General features: G+C 36.7%; 1 protein-coding gene across 2 annotated transcripts in view; it reads left to right on the top strand.

Moving 5' to 3' along the window:
- GMPS (guanosine monophosphate synthase) overlaps positions 1–26,044 on the top strand; it is a 98,592-nt gene that overhangs the window by 36,560 nt on the left and 35,988 nt on the right. For both annotated transcript variants that reach the window (XM_024741275.1, XM_024741280.1), the window contains 4 exons: positions 959–1,140; positions 5,010–5,124; positions 11,282–11,379; positions 14,285–14,388. In XM_024741275.1, the coding sequence (XP_024597043.1) occupies positions 959–1,140; positions 5,010–5,124; positions 11,282–11,379; positions 14,285–14,388 (499 nt within the window). The remainder of the gene's footprint in view (positions 1–958; positions 1,141–5,009; positions 5,125–11,281; positions 11,380–14,284; positions 14,389–26,044) is intronic.

Below are 26,044 nucleotides of genomic sequence, written 5' to 3'. Positions count from 1 at the left end.
TTTTGGTGTATATCTGTCTATACATTCTTTTTCATACATGTACATACATTGCACTTTTACACAAAATGTTTTAAAATGTGATCATATTGTATATGCTTCCTCCAAGTGGATTTACAGAGTACATACACATTTAAAGCTTTTTCTTATGTAAAATAAACAAAAACAGAATCGAGACTAAAGTGAACACAATATATGTATCACCCAACTTCAGTGGTTGACCTATAGTCAATCTTATTTCATCCATTCCCACCTGCCCTTGCATTATTTTGAAGCCAGTTCCAGGTAAATATTTTAGCACACTCCAGATAAATATTTCAGCACATATGGTTAAAATTTTATGTTTTGCCAAATTGCTCTCCAGAAAAGTGTTTTCAATGTAGACTTGTCAGAGATAGGATTAAAAAACATTTAAAAACTTTTAGTGTTATGGGTCAGATGCATATATATTTTTTCCTCAGGTAATACAAAAAATCCTAATAAAGTGAATTTGGGTATGCTTATATACTCTGGGAGGAAACTTTCAGTTCCTCATCAGTATGTCCCTCATAGGAATGCTGTGACAGTTAGATTGGGTGATCATATAATTTATTACCCAAACTGGGATGCATTTGAGATTCGAAGGAGGCACTATTAATAATAATGCCAGTACAGCAGGCATGGCATAAACCAGTACTTTATTTTGGCACAGCTGGACTGTATGCTTACCCTAGTATTGGATAATGTGCATAAGAGGCATTAAACATAAAGTGACTATATCATGTCGTCAGTAGATGGTAACTTATATTTATGCCTGTGTATGGATATGTATAAAAATCTTAAGTGTTTGAATTGGCAACTCAAAATCCTGAGTTAACAGTTTCTGTGTGTTTTTGGAGCTGACAGTGACCACAGTTTTTAAAAGTAGCTCTAATTTTCATAATTCTCATAATTAAGAAGACATTTGTGTTAATATTTGCAGCTGGAGAATGCCGGAGGAGACCTTAAGGATGGCCACCACCACTATGAAGGAGCTGTTGTCATTCTGGATGCGGGTGCTCAGTATGGGAAAGTCATAGACCGGAGAGTCAGGGAACTGTTTGTGCAGTCTGAAATCTTCCCCTTGGAAACACCAGCATTTGCCGTAAAAGAGCAAGGATTCCGGTAGACTTTTAACTTATGTTTTTCTGAGGAGGCTGAGCTTAGATTGTAGGATATTTTATTATTAATTTGTTTGAGCACTGAATTACTTAATGAAAATAAGACATGGAATGGTTTTACAAGAAATTTCCCATGGCTCTGGGAATTAAAAGGAATTTAAATTAAAGGAAAAGATTACATTAATTTTATTTGCATAGTTTTAAGAATTTATCGTTTGAACATCTTATGTTTCATAGGGTTTCTGGATCAGACTTAGATTTGGCTATTATGGTCATTCATTCATTCATTCATTCATCCCAGAGCATTTGATCAAAGGAATATATATGTATAATGGCTACAATACCTAAATTAGAGAGTTCTGTGTACAATGAGTCTCTTTTGCTTCCTATTCCAGGAAACTAGTTTCTAAATTATGAAGACTTCTAATTTAAGGGCTAATTCCATAGTTTGTACAGTTAAAACTAGTCAAAATGACTTGTAACTTCTTCCTTTAACAACTATTTCTGGTTAATGCTGTGTCTTTTCTCTTGGAATTAATGTTTGCTTTTTTTTTTTTTTTTTTTAAGAGGATGTTGGGGGGGGGAGTTTTTTAATTAATTAATTTATTTTTGGCTGTGTTGGGTCTTCGTTTCTGTGCGAGGGCTTTCTCTAGTTGTGGCAAGCAGGGGCCACTCTTCACTGCGGTGCGCGGGCCTCCCACTATCACGGCCTCTCTTGTTGCAGAGCACAGGCTCCAGACGTGCAGGCTCAGCAGTTGTGGCTCACGGGCCCAGCTGCTCTGCGGCATGTGGGATCTTCCCAGACCAGGGCTCGAACCCATGTCCCCTGCATTAGCAGGCAGATTCTCAACCACTGCGCCACCAGGGAAGCCCTTAATGTTTGCTTTTTAATTGAATGTTATTCAGAAGCAAGCAACTGCAGTTTATATCCTTAATTAGCTCTTAAGCCTTAATGCTGTATTTCTTCCAAAATATAATGTGTTTAATTTTTCTTAAAAACATAATGTTTTTCCATTAGACAAATGGTTAACTTTTAAAAACTTCACAGATGAGTATACATTATCCTTTGTTTCTTCTTTTTGAAATAGAGTGAATTGCAAATCAGAAAAAGCAGGTTTACATTTAACTCTGTTCTAGTTTTAGGATGTAGATTAAAAACAGATATCTCTTTTAAACTGTAGAATTTTGGAGTAAGAAGTTTATCTAATTCAACTGTCTTGATTTGCCAGTGAGAACCAGTTTTAAGGGAATCAAAAACTGCAAGAAATCTGAATGGCTCTCTGTCAGATCCAAATTCCGTCATTCTCCCAACCCAAAACAAACACAAAAATCCCCAGCAAACTAATCGACCAAATGTTTTGGAATAGGATAACCAATATTGGCAATAGAAGTCTGTTTTTCTTGTCACCTGTTTACCTGATCAACTGTTTCTAGGTCCTGCTTATGCCTATAGCTTCTTTTCTCTGTAGAAGAATAGGAACTATAGCACCGTGGCTTTCATTACTATAATCCTTTCTGCTGAGATAGTTATTTGACCACGCTTTTCCTAGAATGAATTTTAGGTTTATGACTTAAGAGACATCTTAACCTACCTGTTTTTAGAACCTTGATTTGCTTGATACATAAAATTGGTATCTGGAATGCCTTAGGACTTCGTGGGCCTTGTAATTGCAAGTTGTTTCAAAAAAATAGGGTAGAAATAGAAAACTCAGAATGAGTGATTAGCTCTTCTCAAGACTTCCTGAGATAAGAATTTTCATAATTGGCTTAAGTGCAGCTTGAGTTTTATCCTTGACTAAGTCCGTTGCCTTTTCTTTTTAATAGTATTAAGAATCTTTATAGCCTTGAGTTGTTTAGCAGATTAATGAGGGATGCTGGGCAGTTGCATGGTGGTTATCCTTTATAAAACTAAATACAAACTAAATACTGAAATTCTAGAGATTTTGATTATTAAGTATGTTTTAGAGAGTTTTAGCTTATGCATTTTTAAGAGGCTAGGTTGCATATCTACCCTTAGGGCTAGCCCATTCCCCTTTAAAATTGTTATCTTAAAGATGTCACATTCATCATCTGATTAGATTATCTTCAGTCTCTTTTGCAAGAGATAAGCTGACAGACATAATGTATACCAAAATTCATGTTACCAATACAAGGTTTAAAGAGTACGGCTTTTGTGCTTACTTAAATTATTGTTAGAATATTAAAAAAAAAAAAATTATGGGCTTCCCTGGTGGCACAGTAGTTGAGAGTCCGCCTGCCATTGCAGGGGAGACGGGTTCGTGCCCTGGTCCCGGAAGATCCCACATGCCGCGGAGCAGCTGGGCCCGTGAGCCATGGCCGCTGAGCCTGCACAGCCGGAGCCTGTGCTCCGCAACGGGAGAGGCCTGCGTACTGCAAAAAACAAAAAACATTAGCTTGTTGAGTAATTTTTATGAATTTGACTTATTTTTCTGGATGTATTAAAGTCTAGCATTTTAGTTTATATATGTTTTTGCATGGCAGGCAGACACTAATTATAAGGTGAATTGTAATCCAGTTTTGTCTGTAAGTAGATTTTTGTTATATCTTGGAATGCATTTTTCCTTTAGAAATATAGATAAATCAGAATTCCTGCAAACTCAAACTTAAAATGAGTTTGAGGGTACTTTGAATTGATTAAAGGGCATAAGTATGCCTGTATTGTGTAAACTGGAGAGCATGAGTAGTCTGAAGGTGCAAGTCTCTGTGATTCCAGTTATTTGTGGCCATGTAAGGGTGAAAGTCCAGTATTAGCAGATTTTTCCCCTTGTTTTCCCTAAAGAAAATCTAGAAATCTGAAATTTTATGTAAAAATCATAACATTAAAGTGTTCTATAAAGTTTTTGATTGAATGCTGAGGATCAAAGTTAGCTGTATTAGAGGCCAGGTGAGTAATACAGGCCTCAATTTTCAGCTTTCTTTATATGAATAGTTCTATTCCCAAGTTAACCCATGGAATGCTCTATAAATTGTAATGTAGTTACGTGATAATACTGACCACGGTTCTGAGAGCAGGGCATATAAGGCAAGTCGTGTTAGCTCTTATTCCTAGGTCTCAGGTAAAATTGATGAGAATATTGGACAGGTTTTAAACAGGCGAAGTTAGGTAATTCTTCACTACGCGCAGGCTCAGTGGCCATGGCTCACGAGCCCAGCCGCTCCGTGGCATATGGGATCTTCCCGGACCGGGGCACGAACCCGCGTCCCCTGCATCGGCAGGCAGACTCTCAACCACTGCGCCACCAGGGAAGCCCTGCCATTCTTTATTGTAGAGTATTTTGCCCTGCATGATCCAGGGCCTTCATAATACCTTTATTTGTCCTGCTGTGACCTGCTTCATTCCTGACCTCTCAGGAGACCTGTATTTTCACCATTTCACTTTAGAATTCTCATTTACTTCCTCCATTGATGAGGAAACAAAACAAATACAGGCTAACCATCATAGATTAAAACATTGGTTTTATATATTTGGAAGTTTGTACTTATTAACAAGTGTTTGTTGAATTGATAAACTTCCATGTATTGCAATAAAGTAGAGTAAAAATAAGTAAGCTGTGTAGAGGACTTTCCTGGTGGTCCAGTGGTTAAGACCCTGTGCTTCCACTGCAGGGGGCACGTGTTCGATCCCTGGTCAGGGAATGAAGATCCCGCATGCTGCGGCCAAAAAAATTAAGCTGTGTAAGAGGCTGTTAATAGGCTGATAGAATCTGGATCTGCTATAGCATAGTGAAAACATAACAAAATCTCTGAATCTGTATCAAGTCTCCCTCAGTGGTACAAGCAAGAGAGGGCATAGATCTTGTATAAGAATTAGCAGTTAAAGATTCTTCATTACTCTCTTCCTTAAATCCACAGTGCTATTATCATCTCTGGAGGACCTAATTCCGTGTATGCAGAAGATGCTCCCTGGTTTGATCCAGCAATATTCACTATTGGCAAGCCTGTTCTTGGAATTTGCTATGGCATGCAGGTATATGCATCTATGAATTTGCCTTAAGAGTTAATTTATTCTGCTTTTGACTCCTACTGTATTAGTATTTTTCTATCTTTAGAGTAAGTAAGATATTTAGTTATATGAGATAATTTGTTCGTATTACAACTGTTTATGAATTGCTACACTAGTATGGCAGAACTGACTTCAATGGGGATTTTCAGAAAAGCAACTATATTACTGCTTACAACAATACACTGTCCATTAAAAAAATAACTTAGACACTTAAAAGTTGCAGAAGTAGTTCACAGAGCTCCTGTATACTTTTACTCAGTTCCCCAATTATGACATTTTTAACCATTTTGAGAGTAATTTGCAAACAAGGTGTTCTGTTACTTGTTGTATCCTAAGTACTAGAATTCTGTCCTACATAACCACAGTACAGTTATCAAAATCAGGAAGTTAACATTGACTCAGTGTTAGCATCTGATCCACAGACTTCATTCACATTTCACTGTTGGTCTCATTAATGTCTCTTATAATTCATGAATCCAGTCTAGGACCATGTGTTGTATTAGGTTGTCATGTTGCTTTACATTACTTTAGTTTGGAATCATTCCTCAATCTTTCCTTCTCTTTCATGACCTTGGCAGTTAAAAACAAAGTACATTCCAGTTACCTTGTAGAGTAGTCCTCAGTCTTGGTTTGTTTGATGTTTACTCATTGTTAGATTCAGGTTATGTATTTTTGGCAGGAATACCACAGAAGTAATGCTGTGCTCTTCTCAGAGCATCTCATTAGGAGGCACATGATGTCAAGTAATATCATGATCGGTGGTGATGTTCATTTTGATTATTTTGTTAAGATGGTGTCTGCCAGGTGTCTTCACTGTAATGTTAATTAAGTATATGTAGGGGAGTGGCCAAGATGGGGAATAGGAAAACACTGAGCTCACCTCCTCTCATGGGCACACCAAAATTAATGACTATTTACAGAGCAACTATTGATGAGAATCTAGCAGAAGAGGTCTTGTACAGCTAAAGATATAAAGAAGGAACCACAATGAGATGGGTAGGAGGGTCAGAGTTACAGTCAAAACACATAGCCCTGCGTGGGTGACCCACAAATGGGAGAATAATTACAATTTCAGAGGTTTCCCCCAAGGTCAGAGCCCCATGTTGGGCTCCCCAGCCCAGGGTTCCTGCACCAGGAAAATGAACCCCCAGAACATTTGGCTTTGAAGGCCAGTGGAGCTTACTTTTGGGAGAGACAGAGGGTTGTGGGAAATCCAGATTCCACTCTTAAAGGGCGCACACAAAATCTCACACGCTCCAAGACTCAGGGCAGAAGCAGTAATTTAAAAGGAGCCTGGGTCAGACCCACCTGCTGATCTTGGAGAGTCTCCTGGAGAGGCAGGAGGCAATTGGAGCTCACCCTGGAGACATAGACACTGGAGGCAGCTATTTTTGGAAGCATATTCTACCATGAGGACCCCGGTGTTGGTGCCATTTTGGGATCCTCCTCATTTTAGTAGTTAGCAGAACAGTGAATTGTCTTTTTTTTAAACAATGTGGTTGAAACTTGTGTATTGATATGAATAATGGCACAAAGGGAAGCTATTCAAAACTTAGAAAGTGAACAGACCAATACATTTTCTAATAGCTGTCTCTGGAGCTTTCAGTAAAGGAAGGAAACATAAATCAATGTTCACGTAAGAATGTGAATATTTTTATTATTCATACTCTTGAAATAAGGGCAGAATATTAGAAATCACTGGTCTGCAAAACAGCTTTACCAGATTTTGCTTCTTGTTAATTGATTGTTATGGTTTTCCATTGATTTAGAGGAAATGCTGACTAAAAATATATAAAATACAAAATCTATGATAATGGATATTTTCTTATCTAGGCAACAAGAATTTTATAGTAAAAGGTTCTTTTTCCCCTATAATGTGCTCTGAAAAGTCAACTGGTGATTATAAATTTGACTTGGATAATAGCTTATTTTTAGATTTTCCCACCTAGTATTCTAATATGTTTTCTCATAAGAGACTGTTTCCTGATCAGACTGAACATTGGAAATTGGCTGACTTTTTTTTTAAAATATGTCTTTGCCCCATGATATAATGTATTTACATAATTTATTGATCTTCCTTGCCTGAGTAGTCAATATTAATCATAAAGCACAACTAATAATTACAATTTAAAAAAAAGAAATTTTTGGCCTTGCCACACAGCATGTGTAGGATCTTAGTTCTCTGACCAGGGATCAAACCTGTCCCCCTTGCATTGGAAGTGTAGAGTCTTAACCACTGGACAGCCAGGCAAGTCCAGCACAACCTGTAATTAAATGGTTTTTAGTATGTTGAGAGGCATTATAACATTTTGTAAGGAAGAGTCTCACAACATATTTTTTTGGCACCCACTTAGAGTGAACAGGTCTGGAAAATGCTCCCTTAATTTAAATGATAGTGGCTGACTGTTTCTCCATTATGTCAGTACCCCCTTATAATTGGAAGACCACATTTTTCTGTCATTCATTAGGGGGTCTATGGTAGCCAGAGCCTGGCCTGCTTATGTTAAATGCATAAAAAATTTTGCCTTTGTCATCTGAACTTTCATAGTAGTATAAGGGAATAGGCTGATCTTGCTCCTTTGGGCAGAAATTGTCTTTCTATAAAATATTGATAAATAAATAAATAAATAATAAATAATACCACGTAGCTAATATGCTGTTTGTAAAGGACTACCGCTTCTTAGTGACTCTTAGTTGAGTAATTTTAGCACCAAAGTTCTCACTCTGGTATATACCTTTGCCCCCTCCATGGCATCCTGAAATTTTAGTTATTTCAATATCTTCTGTACCATCTTTTGCCATTAACTCTTGTCAAGAGTCTTTCTGATTGCTTCCTGGTAGTTCTTTGCTTTGGAAGAAAAAAGTCTTTCCTGCTCCTTGCTCCCTTTATCTCTATTACTGTTTATGCCTCACTCAGCATAAAAAATAGACTATTAGTAGAACTTTTAAAACTCTCTTTATGCTTTTTTCCATTCTACATTCTTCTCTCTTCCTGCAAGACGTAACACTTTCCTGAAATGTCATTCATTCCCTTTCTTTTCTTTGTAGCTTTATACATATTGTATTTCTAAATAATATTTTACTTAATTTTTCCTATTGACCTTAATATAAGTGAAATCATACTTCGTGTATTTTCATTTTTGGTTTTGAGATTAATTAATTTTATTTTCACTACTGAGTTTATTGTTTGAATGTAGCACAAATTAATTATACATTCCACTGTTAGTATCACTGGTCTTCTCCCAGATTTTTGCTATTACAGATACTGCCATGAATATTTTTGGACTCTTCATCTGGTATTGTACGTACACAGACTTTTCTCTAGGCTAATCATTAATTGAAACGCCGAGTCTCAGCTTCACGAGGAAATGATATTTGCCCCCAAAGTACATTCCCAGAGCAGTATATAAGTATATAAAAACTCCTTCTGCTCTATATCCCTGCCAGGCTTTGACAAGGTCAGCTTTTTTTTTTTTTTTTCCTGAATTTGCCTAGCTGAAAAGGTATTACATGACATTATGTTGTAGTCTTAATGGTCATTTTCCTTATTTTGAGATTCATGTGTTTATTTGCTATTAGTCATTAGTGTCTGCTTTGCTGTAAAAGCTTATTTGTGATTTTTGCACATTTTCTTGTTGAATTTTTTAGATTGTTTTTATGTATGCTGGATACTAAACTTTTGCCAATCATATATTTTGCATATACCTTCTAGATTGTGACTTCTCTCTTCACTATAATTTCATTTCTTTTTAAAAGAAACATCTTTATTACAAGCATTTGGCTTCTTTATACACTCCCACAGGTTTTGTCAAATTGTTTTTATTGGTGGAATTTCCTTCCGTTTCCCCCTCCCAAATCTAAGATTTATTTTAAAACCTTGGCATATAAAACAGATAAGAGGGAAGCTGACCCAATTAGAGTGGTAGACCTAGTAGACTTACAGGGGTTTTTTTTGAGGCATTTAGGACCTTGAGGTTATCAGGAACCCATACTGAAAACCATTTCCTTAAGTCAAAATAGAATATTAAAACAAAATTTTAACAAAGTAAAGTGTTTTACTCTACATAAAGTTACTCCTTCCTCCCACACACACACACTTAGCTGGTCTTTCAACTCCTTGTATTTTCACCCTTAAGTAGCATATAGTCAGGAATCAAGAATAAGCATGAAAGCCTTCTGAATAGGTGACATAGCTTTAAATTTTACTTCAAGACTTTGGCTTTGTAAAAGCCTTTAATTTAGACTCTGTGAACTTTTAAATTGTGTAGTGTTCCAACAGCTTTGGTTATCTTGATCATTCAGCTCTCTTCTAATTAAGAACTGCAAATTAGAGGAGGCAGAGGTGCACAAGGTTCATTGAGTGGTATAGAGGAAAACATTCATTTTTCGTTCAGCAAATTTGAATGACTGACTGCTCTGGGCCACATACTTTGTTAGGCCCCTGGGACTGTGAAGAGACCTGAAGACATGGGGGGAGAGGACACGGTCAGCTTCGGTAATCACACCAGTTTGAATAGCTGGAGTAGAGAATGACAGGGAAGATGAGAGGTGAAATTAGACGGGGCAATGTATTGAAAAGTCTGTGTTCCATATTGGACTTTATCCTGTAGACAAGGGGTCAGCAAACTATAGCCTGCTGCCAAAGCTGGCCCACTGCCTGTTTTTGTATGACCTGCAAGCTAAGAATGGTTTTTATGATTTTAAAATGGTTTTTATGGTTGGAGTTGAAAAACATTTAAAAAAAATTATATTTTGTGACATGTGAAAATTAAATGAAATTCAAGTTTCAGTGCCCATAAATAAAGTTTATTAGAACACCGCCACATCCAGTCCTTTAAGTATTGTCTGTGGATGCTTTTGTGTTAACGACAAGAGTTGAACAGTTGCTCCAGACACAGTAGGACCTGCAAAGGCTAAAATACTTACTCTTTGGCCCTTTACAGGAAAAATTTACCAACCCAGATGTAGATGATAGAGAGCCATTAAGAATTTAATAATGGACTAACAGAATCATATTTATATTTTAGTAGCTGACATTCGTAGATCTCTGGAATATAGGCTGGAAGATAGGCAAGACTGGAGGCAAGGGGACTGATTAGACTGCAGCAGTGTTTCCTAAACTGTGTTGGTTAAGGTGCTGCAGAAAGTGTTTTACTTATGAGTCTTTAGTTTGGGAAATACTGGGTTAAACAAGGGTTAGCAGGGGTTTTTTTAACTGCTGGACTTAACTCAAACCTTTATTGCAGGAAGGTTAATTGTGAATGTCTAAGAGGAGAATGTAGAGGGCAGCATTTGCTGATGGTTTTGAAGAATATGCCGTTGTGCATCACAAGAATGAACATTTATTTTGCCCTCTGCCTACTTTTCTGTTGGGGGCTGGGTCAACCTGCATCACATACTGTTGTGGCAGGTATCTTATGACACCTGTTGTGGAACAGACATACCAAGATGGGTTCTAGTGATTTTATTGATGCAGATTTAATGTTCCTAAAAATCTTGTGTGTGTCTGGTGTTGGGGGTGTTTGGACATATGTAAGTGATAAATAAGAAGATTGACACAAGAAGGGTCAGAATGTAGAGACCACTTAAAAGTCTGTAGGTGTATGGGATTTGAACAAATAAATTTAATTGAAAGACCAGATTTTATTGCTTATCTCATCACCACAGGACAGCCTTTTGCAGACTTTCAGACTATTCCTTTGGAGCCAAAGATTACAGTGTGGAGGAATTTATATCTGCCTGGTTTTAATACCAACCTAGGTACTTTCTAAGCTCAAAGTGCCTTTTAAAATGCTTTAAAATTAAACAGATGTAAGTGTCAAAGAAATCCCTATTTTTAACAGATGAATTAAAGTACCCTAAATGGAAAATTTGCCAGTGTTTAGGAATTTGACCTGAGGTTAATTTTTATTAATTTAGTTTTGTTTTATAACTATGCCTTTTAAGAACTTTATAATTATATATAATAGCACCAAGTTATCTACGGTTATCAGACTTCCTTTATTTGGGGGGCACAAATATAACAGCTATCCTAAAAATAAGAAATATAAATTATTAATGTAAGAAATTGAGTAATTTTCTTTTGATTTATATTAACATCAATTTATTTTCTCTTGAACAGATGATGAATAAGGTATTTGGAGGTACTGTGCACAAAAAAAGTGTTAGAGAAGATGGAGTCTTCAGTATTAGTGTGGATAACACATGCTCATTATTCAGGTATTAAAGATATTTTTAGATCAATAAGAATGTTAGTAGCTTAACTAACTTACAGCTGGGAATGTTATTCTTTAAAATTGGAGATTCTGTAATTCTTAGACAAAATTAAGGCCACAGTAGTGGCCAAAGGTGTTAATTGTCATATTTGTCTTCCAGTTGAGTGTCAAGACAGCAGCAGATCGCAGTGATGCTAATTAGGGATAAGAAAAGCACTTAATGACATAATTTAATAAAAGCACGTGTGCCGTCTTGAACCCCTCTTTGGGACAGCATATTGTGATGCCAGCATTTGTAGTTTTCCCTTTTCACTCTTTTAGTAGAGTGTGATTCTAAACATTAGTATGACAGACGTGGCAGATGGATAATGTTTTAAACTGTCCTGCATTTGTATACCTCTTCCTCTACCATGTTCTTGCTCTGGGTACTTAGCAAGCTACCCATTGCTGGACTCATTACTAAATATGTGTTTTATTTCCCTCTTCCTCACTTTCTCTACTGTATCTGAGCATAACTATACTTGGTGTACTGTCTTTAATACAGTGAATGTATTAATTTATTTTATTGCTAGGTGATAATAGATTAGGTACAGCAGCTCTAATGTATTTGAAGATTGGTGAATGAGCTGTTCATTGGCTTTCTAGAATCATTTATCTTCTGCTTTACTAAAAAAAATAGCTGAGTTTTCATTCAGCTTCCTGAAAGACCAGAAAACTTAAGTTTTAGTCACTTGCTTTCTTTTTTGGGGTTTTCGGATGTTTTGGATATAGCACATTTAGGTGGACTATTGATAGAGTTACTCACTTACTTTTTTTGAACTAAATTTCATTTTTATTTAAAAATCACATTTCTCCCTAACTGCGTTCAATCTGTAAAACGCTGGCTGATGTCAGTTAATGTGCACATGTTGTTTTTATTATCATTTCTTATAACTGTGCTAATTATTTTTATAGATTTGTTTTGTTTATTAACATATTCTTACAGCCTCTATTGAGTTGTGCCTAAATTAATTCTTAATGAATAGTGTTCTCCAAATTGGACAGATCAGAAATTTTAAAATTCAAGTTAAGAACTTTTATCTGAAATGGAGATTTCCCAGTTTTTACACAGAACTGGCTGTGGCTGGCTTTTCTTTAATACTAGAAAGAACAAAAATAAGTATATCTGTATTCAAGTATTCTTGTTTTCAAAGGGATATTAATAAAAAAAAGCCAGAGTTGCTCAAAATAATTTTATGAACTGCTCATTGCCAAAATACGTTTTTGAAATCCAGTGCTTGTTCTACTTCATAATGGAGAGGTGTTGCTTACATTGATCTGTATCTCAAGTGACTACTCTTGAGAACTACTTCAGGAATCTTGCTGGTAGAAGGTGATACCACAGGAGGCTTTAAATGTAAAGATCTGGTTAAGATTTAAAGTTTTTCTGTCTTTATAGTTCTAAAATCCTGGTATTCAGTTACAACCTACACTAATCCTAAGTAATAGTGATGACAATAATAACAACCGCAAACCATCCTTTTGCTTTTAAAGTACTTTATCTTCTTGCTTTATTTAAAATTTTTTATTTATTAATATTATTTAATACCAAGTCCTTGTTCAGATTTTTTCATAATGTAAAAAATATCTTTTTATGGTTGATTTGTTTGCATCAGGGTCCAAAGAAAGTCCACACAATTGCATTTGATAAATGTTACTTACATCTGTTTTAATCCATGCCATTAATTACTTCTGTCCTTAAGATAAATTCCAATAGAGATATAATTTTGAAATCATTATCTTATAGCCTCTTGAAATTGTGTGTGTGTGGTGGTGGGGGACGTTATATTGCCAACTTTATTTATTTATTTTTTACTCACAGACTTAGAAAACGAACTTACAGTTACCGGTGGTGGGGGGATGGCCTGGGGGTGGGGAGAGTCAGGGCGTGTGGGACTGACATGTACACCTGTTGTATTTAAAATAGATAACCAACAAGGACCTACTGCATAGCACAGGGAGCTCTGCTCAATATTATGTAACGACCTAATTGGGAAAAGAATTTGAAAAAGAATAGATACATGTATATGTATAACTGAATCACTTTGTTGTACACCTGAAACTAACATAACATTGTTAATCAACTATACTCCAACATAAAATAAAAAGTTAAAAAAATAACTTTATATATTGTTTCAGTTTTCAATTTTTATGGATTGTCTTTTTTTGAAATTTATTATTGTTATTTGCTTTATAATGGACAGAATAAGTTTAAATTCTAGCAGTGTTGCACTGTTACATACTTTCTCTCTTTTCTTGATTTACACACAGAAGAAGCTAGTATTTCTAAAGCAAAAAACTACCAATTATAAGATGAATAAGTTCTAGGAATCTTATGTACAGCATGATGACTACAGTTAACAACACCGTATTGTATATTTGAAAGTCACTAAGAGAGTGGATCTGTTTTTTTTTTTTTTTTTTTTTGCTGTACGCCGGCATCTCACTGCTGTGGCCTCTCCCGTTGCGGAGCACAGGCTCCGGACGCGCAGGCTCAGCGGCCATGGCTCACGGGCCCAGCCTCTCCGCAGTACGTGGGATCTTCCCGGACCGGGGCACAAACCCGTGCTCCCTGCACTGGCAGGCGGACTCTCCACCACTGCGCCACCAGGGAAGCCTGAGAGTAGATCTTAAATGCTCTCACCACACACAGAAAATGGTAACTGTGTGAGGTGGTAGATATGTTAACTAACTTTTACTATAGTAATCATTTCACAATATATATGTATATGAAATCATCACATTGTACACCTTAAACTTAACATAATGTTATATATGTTATAATGTCTCAATAAAGCTAGAAAAAAAGCAAAAGAATCCATTAATCATTTCTAATAATTAAGCTATTTGTGTATTTTATTTTTTATTAGGGGCCTTCAGAAGGAAGAAATTGTTTTGCTTACCCATGGAGATAGTGTAGACAAAGTAGCCGATGGATTCAAGGTTGTGGCACGTTCTGGGAATATTGTGGCAGGTAAAAATTCTAAAACTTTTGCAGATTTCATTGTAAAAAATTTATCTGAGAAGGCTATAAGCATATGTTTCTATATGAAGTACTGTTTTTGATGTTTCTTATTTTTTTAAAGATATTGTAAATGTCATAGGGTCAACCATTAATTTATGAAGGATATTTAATATTAGAAGGATTATCTAGAAGTCACTTACTAGTTTGCTCTGAAATACTTTTAAAAATATTTATTCTATTATGTTTTCCAGATATAAAATACAGCTATTACAACTCAGGAAAAATTTGAGAACTATTTACCTCTCCAGCATGCTGTATTCATAACTGTCCTTTTTTTATGCTTTTCTTAGGTATATATAGGCATGTATCTTGGATGCTATGAAACACCAGACTAAGCATTCAGGGCATTTCTCTGAACTAGGGTTGGCAGACTATTACCTGTGGGTCAAATCCAGCCTGTAGCCTGTTTTTGTATGTTTAGAAACTAAGAATGATTTTTACATTATTAAAGGGTTATAATAAACAACAGGGACTATATGTATGTGTCCCACCAAGCTTAAAGCTTACACTGTCTAACCCTTTGTAGGAAGTTTGCCAACGCATGCTCTAAACCATTTTTTGTTCTCTGTTTTTTTGAGGAAGAGGAGTTAATTTTCTGGCAATTTGTGATTTTTTTTTTCTTTTACTTGCTTACTTGAATAATTGTAATGTAAATAATCACTGGTAATCCTGGATATCTGCAAAAGCAAAAAGTGAGGTTATCAATAAAGTTCTTGTTTGATATGCTACACCTAAAAAGTTGAAAAAAAATGTGTAATGGATAAATTGAATTGAGTACTCTACCTGCAGTTACTTAACAGATTAATGTATTAGCATAGGAATTATCAGGAATGGTTTTTATATTGACGGGTTTTTATTTCGTATATGAGATCAATAGTGGTAGATGAGCTTATGTATTTTAATTCATTCAACAAATATCTGAGTACCCACATGTGCTGGGCACAGTTCTAGGTGCCAGTGAACAGAATGGACAAAACCTCTGTTTAATGTTATAGTTGGTGAGGGTGGAGATGGGGGAGAGGTGGGACAGACAGAACACAGATAAATACAAAATAAGTCGGGTGTTGGACATGTTTAAATGTACTGAAAAAATAAATAGAAGAGAAGAGTGTTGTGGAATGTGTGGTTAGGACTGTTACTGTTTTAGATAGGGTATTCAGAGATGGAGATGGTGTTCCTATTAGATGATATGAGACATGGAGGAAGTAAGTGCTGACCCTTTTGGATATTTAGGGAAAGAGTAAATAGCAGTACAGAGTTCCTGGGATGGGACCTTGTTTAAGGAACAGCAAGGAAGCCACATGGTTACAGCAGAGTAAGCATGGAGTGTGTGGTAGAAGATGAGATCAGAGAGGTTGTTGGGAACCAGAACACCAGGACTTTTGAGGCCACTGTGAAAATGTTGGCTTTACTCATAGTGAGGTGGAGTTTTGAACAAAGGAGAGAGAGACACAATCTGATTTTAGGATTACCCTGGCTACAGTGAGGAGAAAAGAGACCGTTAAATGTAGAAGCAGAGACCAGCCAGAAATCTATGGTAGTAATCTGGAAAGGAGACTAAGGAACTGGGTGGTAGAGGTAGAAGTGCTTAGGAGTGATTGGTTCTCATATAGATCTTGTACATATTTTGTTAGATTTATACCAAAGTATTTCATTGGGGGGGGGACGTGCTAATGTTAATTGTATTGTATTTTTAATTTAAATTCCACTTGTTTATTGCTAGTATATAGGAAGGCAATGAACTCTTGTGTGTTAACCTTGTATCTGGCAACTTTGTTGTAATCATTTATTAGTTCTATTTCCTTTTCTTGTCCTATGGCATTAGCTAGGACTTTTATTATGATGTTGAAAAGCAATGGTGAGAGGGAACATCCTTACTTTGTTCCTGATCTTAGTGGGAAAGTTTTGAGTTTCTCATGGTTAGGTATGATCTTAGCTGTAGGCTGTAGAAGATAGTCTTTATCAAATTGATGTCTCCCTCTATTTCTAGTCTCATGAGAGTTTTAATCATGAATGGGCATTTGGATATATTTCATATGCTTTTTCTGCATCTATTGATATGATCATGTAATTTTTCTTCTTTAGCCTATTGATGTGATGGATTACAGTAATTGGCTCTATTTCTGACAGAAGGATGTTGAAGTATCTTAACTACAGTAGTTGATTCATGTATTTCTCCCTATAATTATATCAGTTTTTACCTCATCTATTTTGATGCTTTCCTGTTAGGTGCATATGCATTAAGGATTATTATGTCTTCTTTAGGAATGAACCCCTTTATCATTATATATATGCTCCTCTTTAACCCTGATAACTTTGCTTGGCTGAAGTCTGCTCTGTTTGACATTAATGTATCTACTCATGCTATCTTATAATTAGTGTTATCATGATATATCATTCTCCATCCATTTACTTTTGATCTGTGTCTTTAAAGTGGATTTCTTGTAGACAACATATATAGTTAGGTTTTCTTCTTGATCCACTATGACAACCTCTGTCTTTTAATTGATGCATTTAGACTATTGGAGTTTAAAGTGATTATTGATAGTGTTGGATTAATATCTACCATATCTGTTACTGTTTATTTGTTGTCCTTGTTCTTCGTTCATATTTTTATCTTCTGTTCTTTTTCTGCCTTTTGTGGTTTTAATTGAGCATTTTATGTGATCCCATTTTCTCTTTTCTGCGTATCAGTTCTATTTCTTTTTTTTACTTTTTTAAGAAAAAGTTGCCCTAGATTTTACAATATACATTTACAACTAACCCAAATTCTCTTTGAAATAACACTGTACCACTTCACAAGTAGTGTACCTTATAATAACAAAATAAACCTAATTCTTTCCTCTCATCCCTTGTACATTGCTGTCAGTTCATTTCACTGATAAGTAAGCATGAATAAGCATATCTATCTATAAGCATACATAATTGTATCACTGTTGCTATTATTCTGAATACAGTTATCTGTTACATCAATTAGGAAGAAGAAAATTTTACCTTTACTCCTGCTCTGATGCTCTTTTTTATGTAGATCCAAGTTTCTGATCTTTATCATTTTCCTTCTCTCTAAAGAACTTTGTTTTTGAATTTTATTTTGTTTATTTTTTTTATACAGCAGGTTCTTATTAGTTATCTATTTTATGCATATTAGTGTATACATTGTCAATCCCAATCTCCCAATTCATCCCCCCCACCACCACTTTCCCCCCTTGGTGTCAATACGTTGGTTCTCTACATCTGTGTCTTTTTTAATGTTTTTTTTTTTGTTGTTTTGTTTTTTTGCGGTACTCAGGTCTCTCACCGCCATGGAGCACAGGCTCCGGACACGCAGGCCCAGCAGCCATGGCTCACGGGCCCAGCTGCTCTGCGGCACATGGGACCCTCCTGGACCGGGGCACGAACCCACGTCCCCTGCACTGGCAGGCGGACTCCCAACCACTGCGCCACCAGGGAAGCCCACATCTGTGTCTTTATTTCTGCCATGCAAACCAATTCCTTGGTACCATTTTTCTAGGTTGCACATATATACATTATTATACAATACTTGTTTTTCTCTTTCTGACTTCACTCTGTATGACAGTCTCTACATCCATCCACATCTCTACAAATGACCCAATTTCATTCCTTTTTATGGCTGAGTGTTCCATTGTATATGTGTACCACATCTTCTTTATCCATTTGTCTGTCGATAGGTATTTAGGTTGCTTCCATGACCTGGCTATTGTAAATAGTGCTGCAATGAACATTGGGGTGCATGTGTCTTTTTGAATTATGGTTTTCTCTGGGTATGTGGCCAGTAGTGGGATTGCTGGGTCATACAGTAGTTCTATTTTTAGTTTTTTAAGGAACCTCCATACTGTTGTCCATAGTGGCTGTATCAGTTTACATTCCTACCAACAGTGCAAGAGGGATCCCTTATCTCCACACCCTCTCCACCAGTTGCTGTTTGTAAATTTTCTGATGCCCATTCTAACTGGTGTGAGGTGATATCTCACTGCAGTTTTGATTTGCATTTCTCTAATAATTAGTGGTGTTGAGCAGCTTTTCATGAGCCTCTTGGCCATCTGCATGTCTTCTTTGGAGAAATGTCTATTTAGGTCTTCTGCCCATTTTTTAATTGGGTTGTTTGTTTATTTTACTATTGAGCTGCATGAGCTGTTTATATATTTTGGAGATTAATCCTTTGTCCGTTGATTCATTTGCAAATATTTTCTCCCATTCTGAAGATTGTCTTTTTGTCTTGTTTATAGTTTCCTTTGTTGTGCAAAAGCTTTTAAGTTTCATTAGGTCCCATTTGTTTATTTTTGTTTTTATTTCCATTACTCTAGGAGGTGGGTCAAAAAAGTCATTGCTGTGATTTATGTCAAACAGTGTTCTTCTTATGTTTTCCTCTAAGATTTTTATAGTGTCCCATCTTACATTTAGGCCTCTAATCCATTTTGAGTTTATTTTTGTGTATGGAGTTAGGGAGTGTTCTAATTTCATTCTTTTTCTTTTTTTTTTTTTTCCTGATATGCGGGCCTCTCACTGTTGTGGCCTCTCCCATTGCGGAGCACAGGCTCCGGACGCACAGGCTCAGCGGCCATGGCTCACAGGCCTAGCCGCTCTGCGGCATGTGGGATCTGCCTGGACCAGGGCACGAACCTATGTCCCCTGCATCGGCAGGCAGACTCAACCACTGAGCCACCAGGGAAGCCCTAATTACATTCTTTTACATGTAGCTGTCCTGTTTTCCCAGCACCACTTATTGAAGAGGCTGTCTTTTCTCCATTGTATATTCTTGCCTCCTTTATCAAAGATAAGGTGACCATATGTGTGTGGGTTTATCTCTGGGTTTTCTATCCTGTTCCGTTGATCTATATTTCTGTTTTTGTGCCAGTACCATATTGTCTTGATTACTGTAGCTTTGTAGTATAGTCTGAAGTCAGGGATTGTGATTCTCCAGCTCTGTTTTTTTCCCTCAAGACTGCTTTGGCTATTCGGGGTCTTTTGTGTCTCCAAATTTTAAGTTTTATTGTTCTAGTTCTGTAAAAAATGCCACTGGTAATTTGATAGGAATTGCATTGAACCTGTAGATTGCCTTGGGTAGTACAGTCCTTTTCACAATATTGATTCTTCCATACCAAGAACATGGTATATCTCTGCATGTGTTTGTGTCATCTTTGATTTCTTTCATCAGTGTCTTATAGTTTTCAGAGTACAGGTCTCTTAACTCCTTAGGCAGGGTTATTCCTAGGTATTTTATTCTATTTGTTGCAGTGGTGAATGGGATTGTTTCCTTAATTTCTCTTTCTGATCTTTTGTTGTTAGTTTATAGGAATGCAAGAGATTTCTCTGCATTAATTTTGCATCCTGCAACTTTACCAGATTCATTCATTAGCTCTACTAGTTTTCTGCTGTCATCTCTAGGATTCTTTATGTATAGTGTGTTATTTGCAAACAGTGGCAGTTTTACTTCTTCTTTTCCAATTTGTATTCCTTTTATTTCTTTTTCTTCTCTGATTGCCATGGCTAGGACTTCCAAAACTATGTTGAATAATAGTGGCGAGAGTGGATATCCTTCTCGTGTTCCTGATCTTAGAGGAAATGCTTTCATTTTTTCACCATTGAGAATGATGTTTGCTGTGGGTTTGTCATATTTTGCCTTTATTTTGTTGAGGTAGGTTCCCTCTGTGCCCACTTTCTGGATAGTTTTATCATATATGGGTGTTGAATTTTGTCAAAAGCTTTTTCTGCGTCTATTGAAATGATCATATGGTTTTTATTCTTCAGTTTGTTAATATGGTGTATCACATTGATTGATATGCATATATTGAAGAATCCTTGCATCCCTGGGATAAATCCCACTTGATCATGGGTGTATTATCCTTTTAATGTTTTGTTGAATTCTGTTTGCTAGTATTTTGTTGAGGATTTTTGCATCAGTATTCATCATTGATATTAGTCTGTAATTTTCTTTTTTTGTAGTATCTTTGTCTGGTTTTTGTATTAGGGTGATGGTAGCCTCATAGAATGAGTTTGGGATTATTCCTTCCTCTGCAATTTTTTGGAAGACTTTGAGAAGAATGGGTGTTAGCTCTTCTCTAAATGTTTGATAGGATTCGCCTGTGAAGCCATCTGGACCTGGACTCCTCTTTGCTGGAAGGTTTTTAATCACAGTTTCAATTTCATTACTTGTGATTGGTCTGTTAATATTTTCTATTTCTTCCTGGTTCAGTCTTGGAAGGGTTATCCATGTCTTCCAGGTTGTCCATTTTATTGGTATGGAATTGCTTGTAGTAGACTTTTAGGATGCTTTGTATTTCTGCAGTGACTGTTGTAACTTCTCCATTTTCATTTCTAATTTTATTGATTTGAGTCCTCTCCCTCTTTTCCTTGATGAATCTGGCCAATGGTTTATCAACTTTGTTTATCTTCTTAAAGAACCAGCTTTTAGTTTTACTGATCTTGCTATTGTTTTCTTTGTTTCTATTTCATTTATTTATACTCTGATCTTGATGATTTCTTTCCTTCTACGAACTTTGGGTTTTGTTTGTTCTTCTTTCTCTGGTTCCTTTAGGTGTAAGGTTAGATTGTTTATTTGAGATTTTTCTTGTTTCTTGAGATAGGATTGTATTGCTATAAACTTCCCTCTTAGCACTGCTTTTGCTGCATCCCATAGGTTTTGGATCATTGTGTTTTTGTTGTCACTTGTCTCTAGGTACTTTTGTATTTCCTCTTTGATTCCTTAAGTGATCTCTTGGTTATTTAGTAACTTATTGTTTAGTCTCCACATGTTTGTGTTTTTTATGTTGTTTTTTTCCCCTGTAATTCATTTCTACTCTCATAGCATTGTGCTTGGAAAAGATATTGATATGATTTCAGTTTTCTTAAATTTACCAAGGCTCGATTTGTGACCCAAGATGTGATATATCCTGGAGAATGTTCCATGTGCAAATGAGAAGAAAGTGTAATCTGCTGTTTTGGATAGAATGTCCTATAAATATCAATTAACTCTGTCTTGTCTATTGTGTCATTTAAAGGTTGTGTTTCCTTATTAATTTTCTGTCTGGATGATATGTCTATTCGTGTAAGTGAGTTGTTAAAGTCCCCCACTATTGTGTTACTGTGGATTTCTTCTTTTATAGCTGTTAGCAGTTACCTTACGTATTGGGGTGCTACTATGTTGGGTGCCTATAGATTTATAATGGTTAAATTTTCTTCTTGGATTGATCCCCCCTTGATCATCCTTCCTTGTCTCTTGTAACATTCTTTATTTTAAAGTTTGTTTTATGTGATACAAGTATTGCTACTCCTGCTTTCTTTTGATTTCCATTTACATGGAATATCTTTTTCTATCCCCTCACTTTCAGTCTGTATGTGTCTGTAGGTCTGATGTGAGTCTCTTGTAGACAGTATATATATGGGTCTTGCTCTTGTATCCATTCAGCGAGCCTGTGTCTTTTGGTTGGAGCATTTAATCCATTCACATTTAAGGTAATTATCGATATGTATGGTCCTATTAACATTTTCTTAATTGTTTTGGGTTTGTTTTTATAGGTCCTTTTCTTCTCTTATGTTTTCCACTTAGAGAAAGTTCCTTTAGAATTTGTTGTAGAGCTGCTTTGGTGGTGCTGAATTCTCTTACCTTTTGATTTCTCTGTCGAATCTGAATGAGATCCTTGCTGGCTAGAGTAATCTTGATTGTAGGTTCTTCCCTTTCATCACTTTAAACATGTCCTGCTACTCCCTTCTGGCTTGTAGAGTTTCTGCTGAGAAATCAGCTCTTAACCTTATGGGAATTCCCTCGTATGTTCTTTTTCCCTTGTTGCTTTCAATAATTTTTCTTTGTCTTTAATTTTTCTCAAATTGATTATGTGTCTTGGCTTGTTTCTCCTTGGGTTTATCCTGCCTGGGACTCTGTGCTCTTCCTGGATTTGGATGGCTATTTCCTTTCCCATGTTAGGGAAGTTTTCAAGTATAATCTCTTCAAATATTTTCTTGGGTCCTTTCTCTCTCTGTTCTCCTTCTGGGACCCCTGTAATGCAAATGTTTTTGTGTTTAATGTTGTTCCAGAGGTCTCTTAGGCTGTCTTCATTTCTTTTCATTCTTTTTTCTTTATTCTGTTCTGCGGCAGTGAATTCCACCATTCTCTCTTCCAGGTCACTTATCCATTCTTCGACCTCAGTTATTCTGCTGTTGTTTCCTTCTCGTGTATTTTTCATTTCAGTTATTGTATTGTTCATATCTGTTTCTTTGTTCGTTAATTCTTCTAGGTGTTTGTTCTTTAATTCTTCTAGGTCTTAGTTAAACATTTTTGGATCTTCTCGATCTTTGCCTCCATTCATTTTCCGAGGTCCTGGATCATCTTCACTATCATTATTCTGAATTCCTCTTCTGGAAGGTTGCCTGTCTCCATTTAGTTGTTTTTCTGGGGTTTTATGTTGTTCCTTCATCTGGTACAAAGTCAGTTGCCTTTTCATCCAATCTATCTTTCTGTGAATGTGGTTTTCCTTCCACAGGCTGCAGAATTGTAGATCTTCTTGCTTCTGCTGTCTGCCCTTTGGTGGATGAGGCTGTCTAAGTGTCTTGTGCAAGCTTCTTGATGGGATGCCCTGGTGATGGGTAGAGCTCTGTATTGCTCTGGTGGGCATAGCTCAGTAAAACTGTAATCTGCTTGTCTGCTGATGAGTGGGGCTGAGTTCCCTCCCTGTTGGTTTTTTGGCCTGAGTTGACTGAGCACTGGAGCCTTCCTGGCTTTTTGGTGGGGCTAATGGCAGACTCTGGGAGGGCTCAAGCCAAGGAATACTTCCCAGAGCTTCTGTTGTCAGTGTCCTTGTGCCTATGGTGAGCCACAGCCACCCCCCACCTCTGCAGGAGACCTTCCAACACTAGCAGGTAGGTCTGGTTCAGTCTCCTGTGGGTCACTGCTCCTTCCCCTGGGTCCCGACGTGCACATTACTTAGTGTGTGCCCTCCAAGAGTGGAGTCTCTTGTTTCTTCCAGTCCTGTCAAAGTCCTGCAGTCAAATCACGCTAGCCTTCAATGTCTGATTCTCTAGGAATTCCTCCTCCTGTTGCCGGACCCCCAGGTTGGGAAGCCTGACGTGGGGCTCAGAACCTTCACTCCAGTGGGTGGACTTCTGTGGTATAAGTGTTCTCCAGTTTGTGAGTCACCCACCCAGCAGTTACGGGATTTGATTTTATTGTGATTGCGCCCCTCCTACCATCTCATTGTGGCTTCCCCTTTTTCTTTGGATGTGGGGTATCTTTTTTGGTGAGTTCCAGTGTCTTCCTGTCAATTATTGTTCAGCAGTTAGTTGTGATTCCAGTGCTCTTGCAAGAGGGAGTGAGTGCACATCCTTCTGCTCCACCATCTTTTTTGTTTGTTTGTTTTGTTTTGTTTTGTTTTTGCGGTACGCGGGCCTCTCACTGTTGTGACCTCTCCCGTTGCGGAGCACAGGCTCTGGACGCGCAGGCTCAGTGGCTATGGCTCACGGGGCCAGCCACTCTGTGGCATGTGGGGTCTTCCCGGGCCAGGGCACGAACCCATGTCCCCTGCATCGGCAGGCGGACTCTCAACCACTGCACCACCAGGGAAGCCCTGCTCCACAATCTTGAACCAATCTTCCTAAAGAACTTCTTTTAATATTTCTTGCAAGGTAGTCTCCTGGCAACAAATGGCCTCAATTTTTGTTCATTTGAGAAAGTTTTTTATTTTTCTTGCATTTTTGAAGGGTAGTTTCTCAGGACACAGAATTTTAGGGTGGTGGGTTTTTTTCTCCCAACTTTTTTTAAAATTTAAGTTTTCCAGCTTTATTGAGATATATTTGACAAAACTGTAAAATATTTAAAGGGTACAATGTGATGATTTGATATACATTGTGTAAGGTTTTTTCCCCTCTGAGTTAATTAACCCATCCATCGGCTCACATACAGTTGATCCTTGAAAAACACGGTTTTGAACTGTGTGGGTCAACTTATATGTGGATTTTTTTTTTGCTAAATATTTCCTTCAGTACTATGTGATGTGTGGTTGGTTGAAACTGTGGATGTGGAATTGCAGATCCAGAGGGCTGACTGTAAAGTTATATGCAGATTTTTGACTGCACAAAGGATAGGTAACCCTAAGCCTTGGATTGTTCAAGGGTCAACTGTATTTACTTTTTTTTGGTGAGAACATTTAATTTCTACTCTCTTAACACTGTATTGGATCACTGAAATTTGCTATCAGCTATAGTCACCATATTATACATTAGATCCTCAGACCTTATTCATCTTAAACCCAAGAATTTGTACTCTTTAACCAACCTCTCCCTATTCCCCTCGTCCCCCAGTCCCTAGGTCACCACTTTTATATTTTGCCACTTTTGATAGAGATTGAATTGAATCTGTAGATTACTTTGGTGAGAATTGACATTTTAATAGTAGTAATTCCTCTAATCTATGAACATGGAATATCTTTTTATTTGTTCCTTCCTCAGTTTCTTTCATCAAGGTCTTACAATGTTCAGTGTACAGATCTTTGACCTTTTTGGTTAAATTTATTCCTAAGTGTTTTATTCTTTTTGATGGAATATCTTTTTATTTGTTCCTTCCTCAGTTTCTTTCATCAAGGTCTTACAATGTTCAGTGTACAGATCTTTGACCTTTTTGGTTAAATTTATTCCTAAGTGTTTTATTCTTTTTGATTTTGTTGATGGCAATGTTTTCTTAATTTTTCCTGCTGACAGTTTGTTGTTAGTACACACACAATTGATTTCTGTAGGTTGGTTTTCTTTTCTGCAAGCTTGCTGAAATAATTTATTAGTTCTAACAACATTTTGTTAGAATCTCTAGGGTTTCCTAGAGACAGTGTTGTGGCATCTGCAGAGACAGTTTTACTTCTTCGTTTTCAATTTGGATGATTTTATTTCTTTTTTCTAGCCTGACTGGTCTGGCTAGGATGTCCAATACTTTGTTGAATTCTTGTTTTGTTCCTGATCTTAGAGGAAAAGCTTTTCACCACTGAGTATGTTAATTGTGGACTTGTTGTATATGACCTTTATTATGTTGAGGTACGTTCCTTCTCTACCAGTTTGTTGAGAGTTTTTATCATGTATGATGTTGAATTTTATCTTTTGCTTTTTTTGTATCTATTGAGATGACCATATTATTTTTATCCCTCATTTTGTTAATGTGATATATAACACTGATTGTCAGATGTTGAAACCCTGGAATAATATCTCAGAGCCATAGATATGGGGTAGTACATGTCTATGTAAAACATTTAGCCCAATATCTGCTGCTTTATAGATAATAAAGTATCAGAAACACATTAATCAAGTCAATGAAGTTATATTTGGTTAATAGTACCCAAGAAAGAAACATTTAGAATATTCTGATGGGTTTAATGTATGAGGATTTTCTAATATAGAAAATTGGTACCTGCACATTGCATGTGAAGGCATATGGGACTGAGATCTAAAATCGAGTTATCACTGCATTAAATAGATAAGACAATTGCAGTAACCTAGGTAGAGAACTGAGGGTACTGTGAATTATCTCTGTAGGACTTATTTCAAGGTCATGTAGTTCATTAATTGCTGTATAAGGAAAGACCTTTATAAAGCTGTACCATGGCAATGTAGT

This window comes from Neophocaena asiaeorientalis, unplaced genomic scaffold, assembly GCF_003031525.2.
Source record: "Neophocaena asiaeorientalis asiaeorientalis breed wild unplaced genomic scaffold, Neophocaena_asiaeorientalis_V1.1 scaffold556, whole genome shotgun sequence".
Lineage (NCBI taxonomy): Eukaryota > Metazoa > Chordata > Mammalia > Artiodactyla > Phocoenidae > Neophocaena > Neophocaena asiaeorientalis.
The sequence above is the reverse complement of the archived record's forward strand: the minus strand, read 5'-3'. Positions and strand labels throughout refer to the sequence as shown.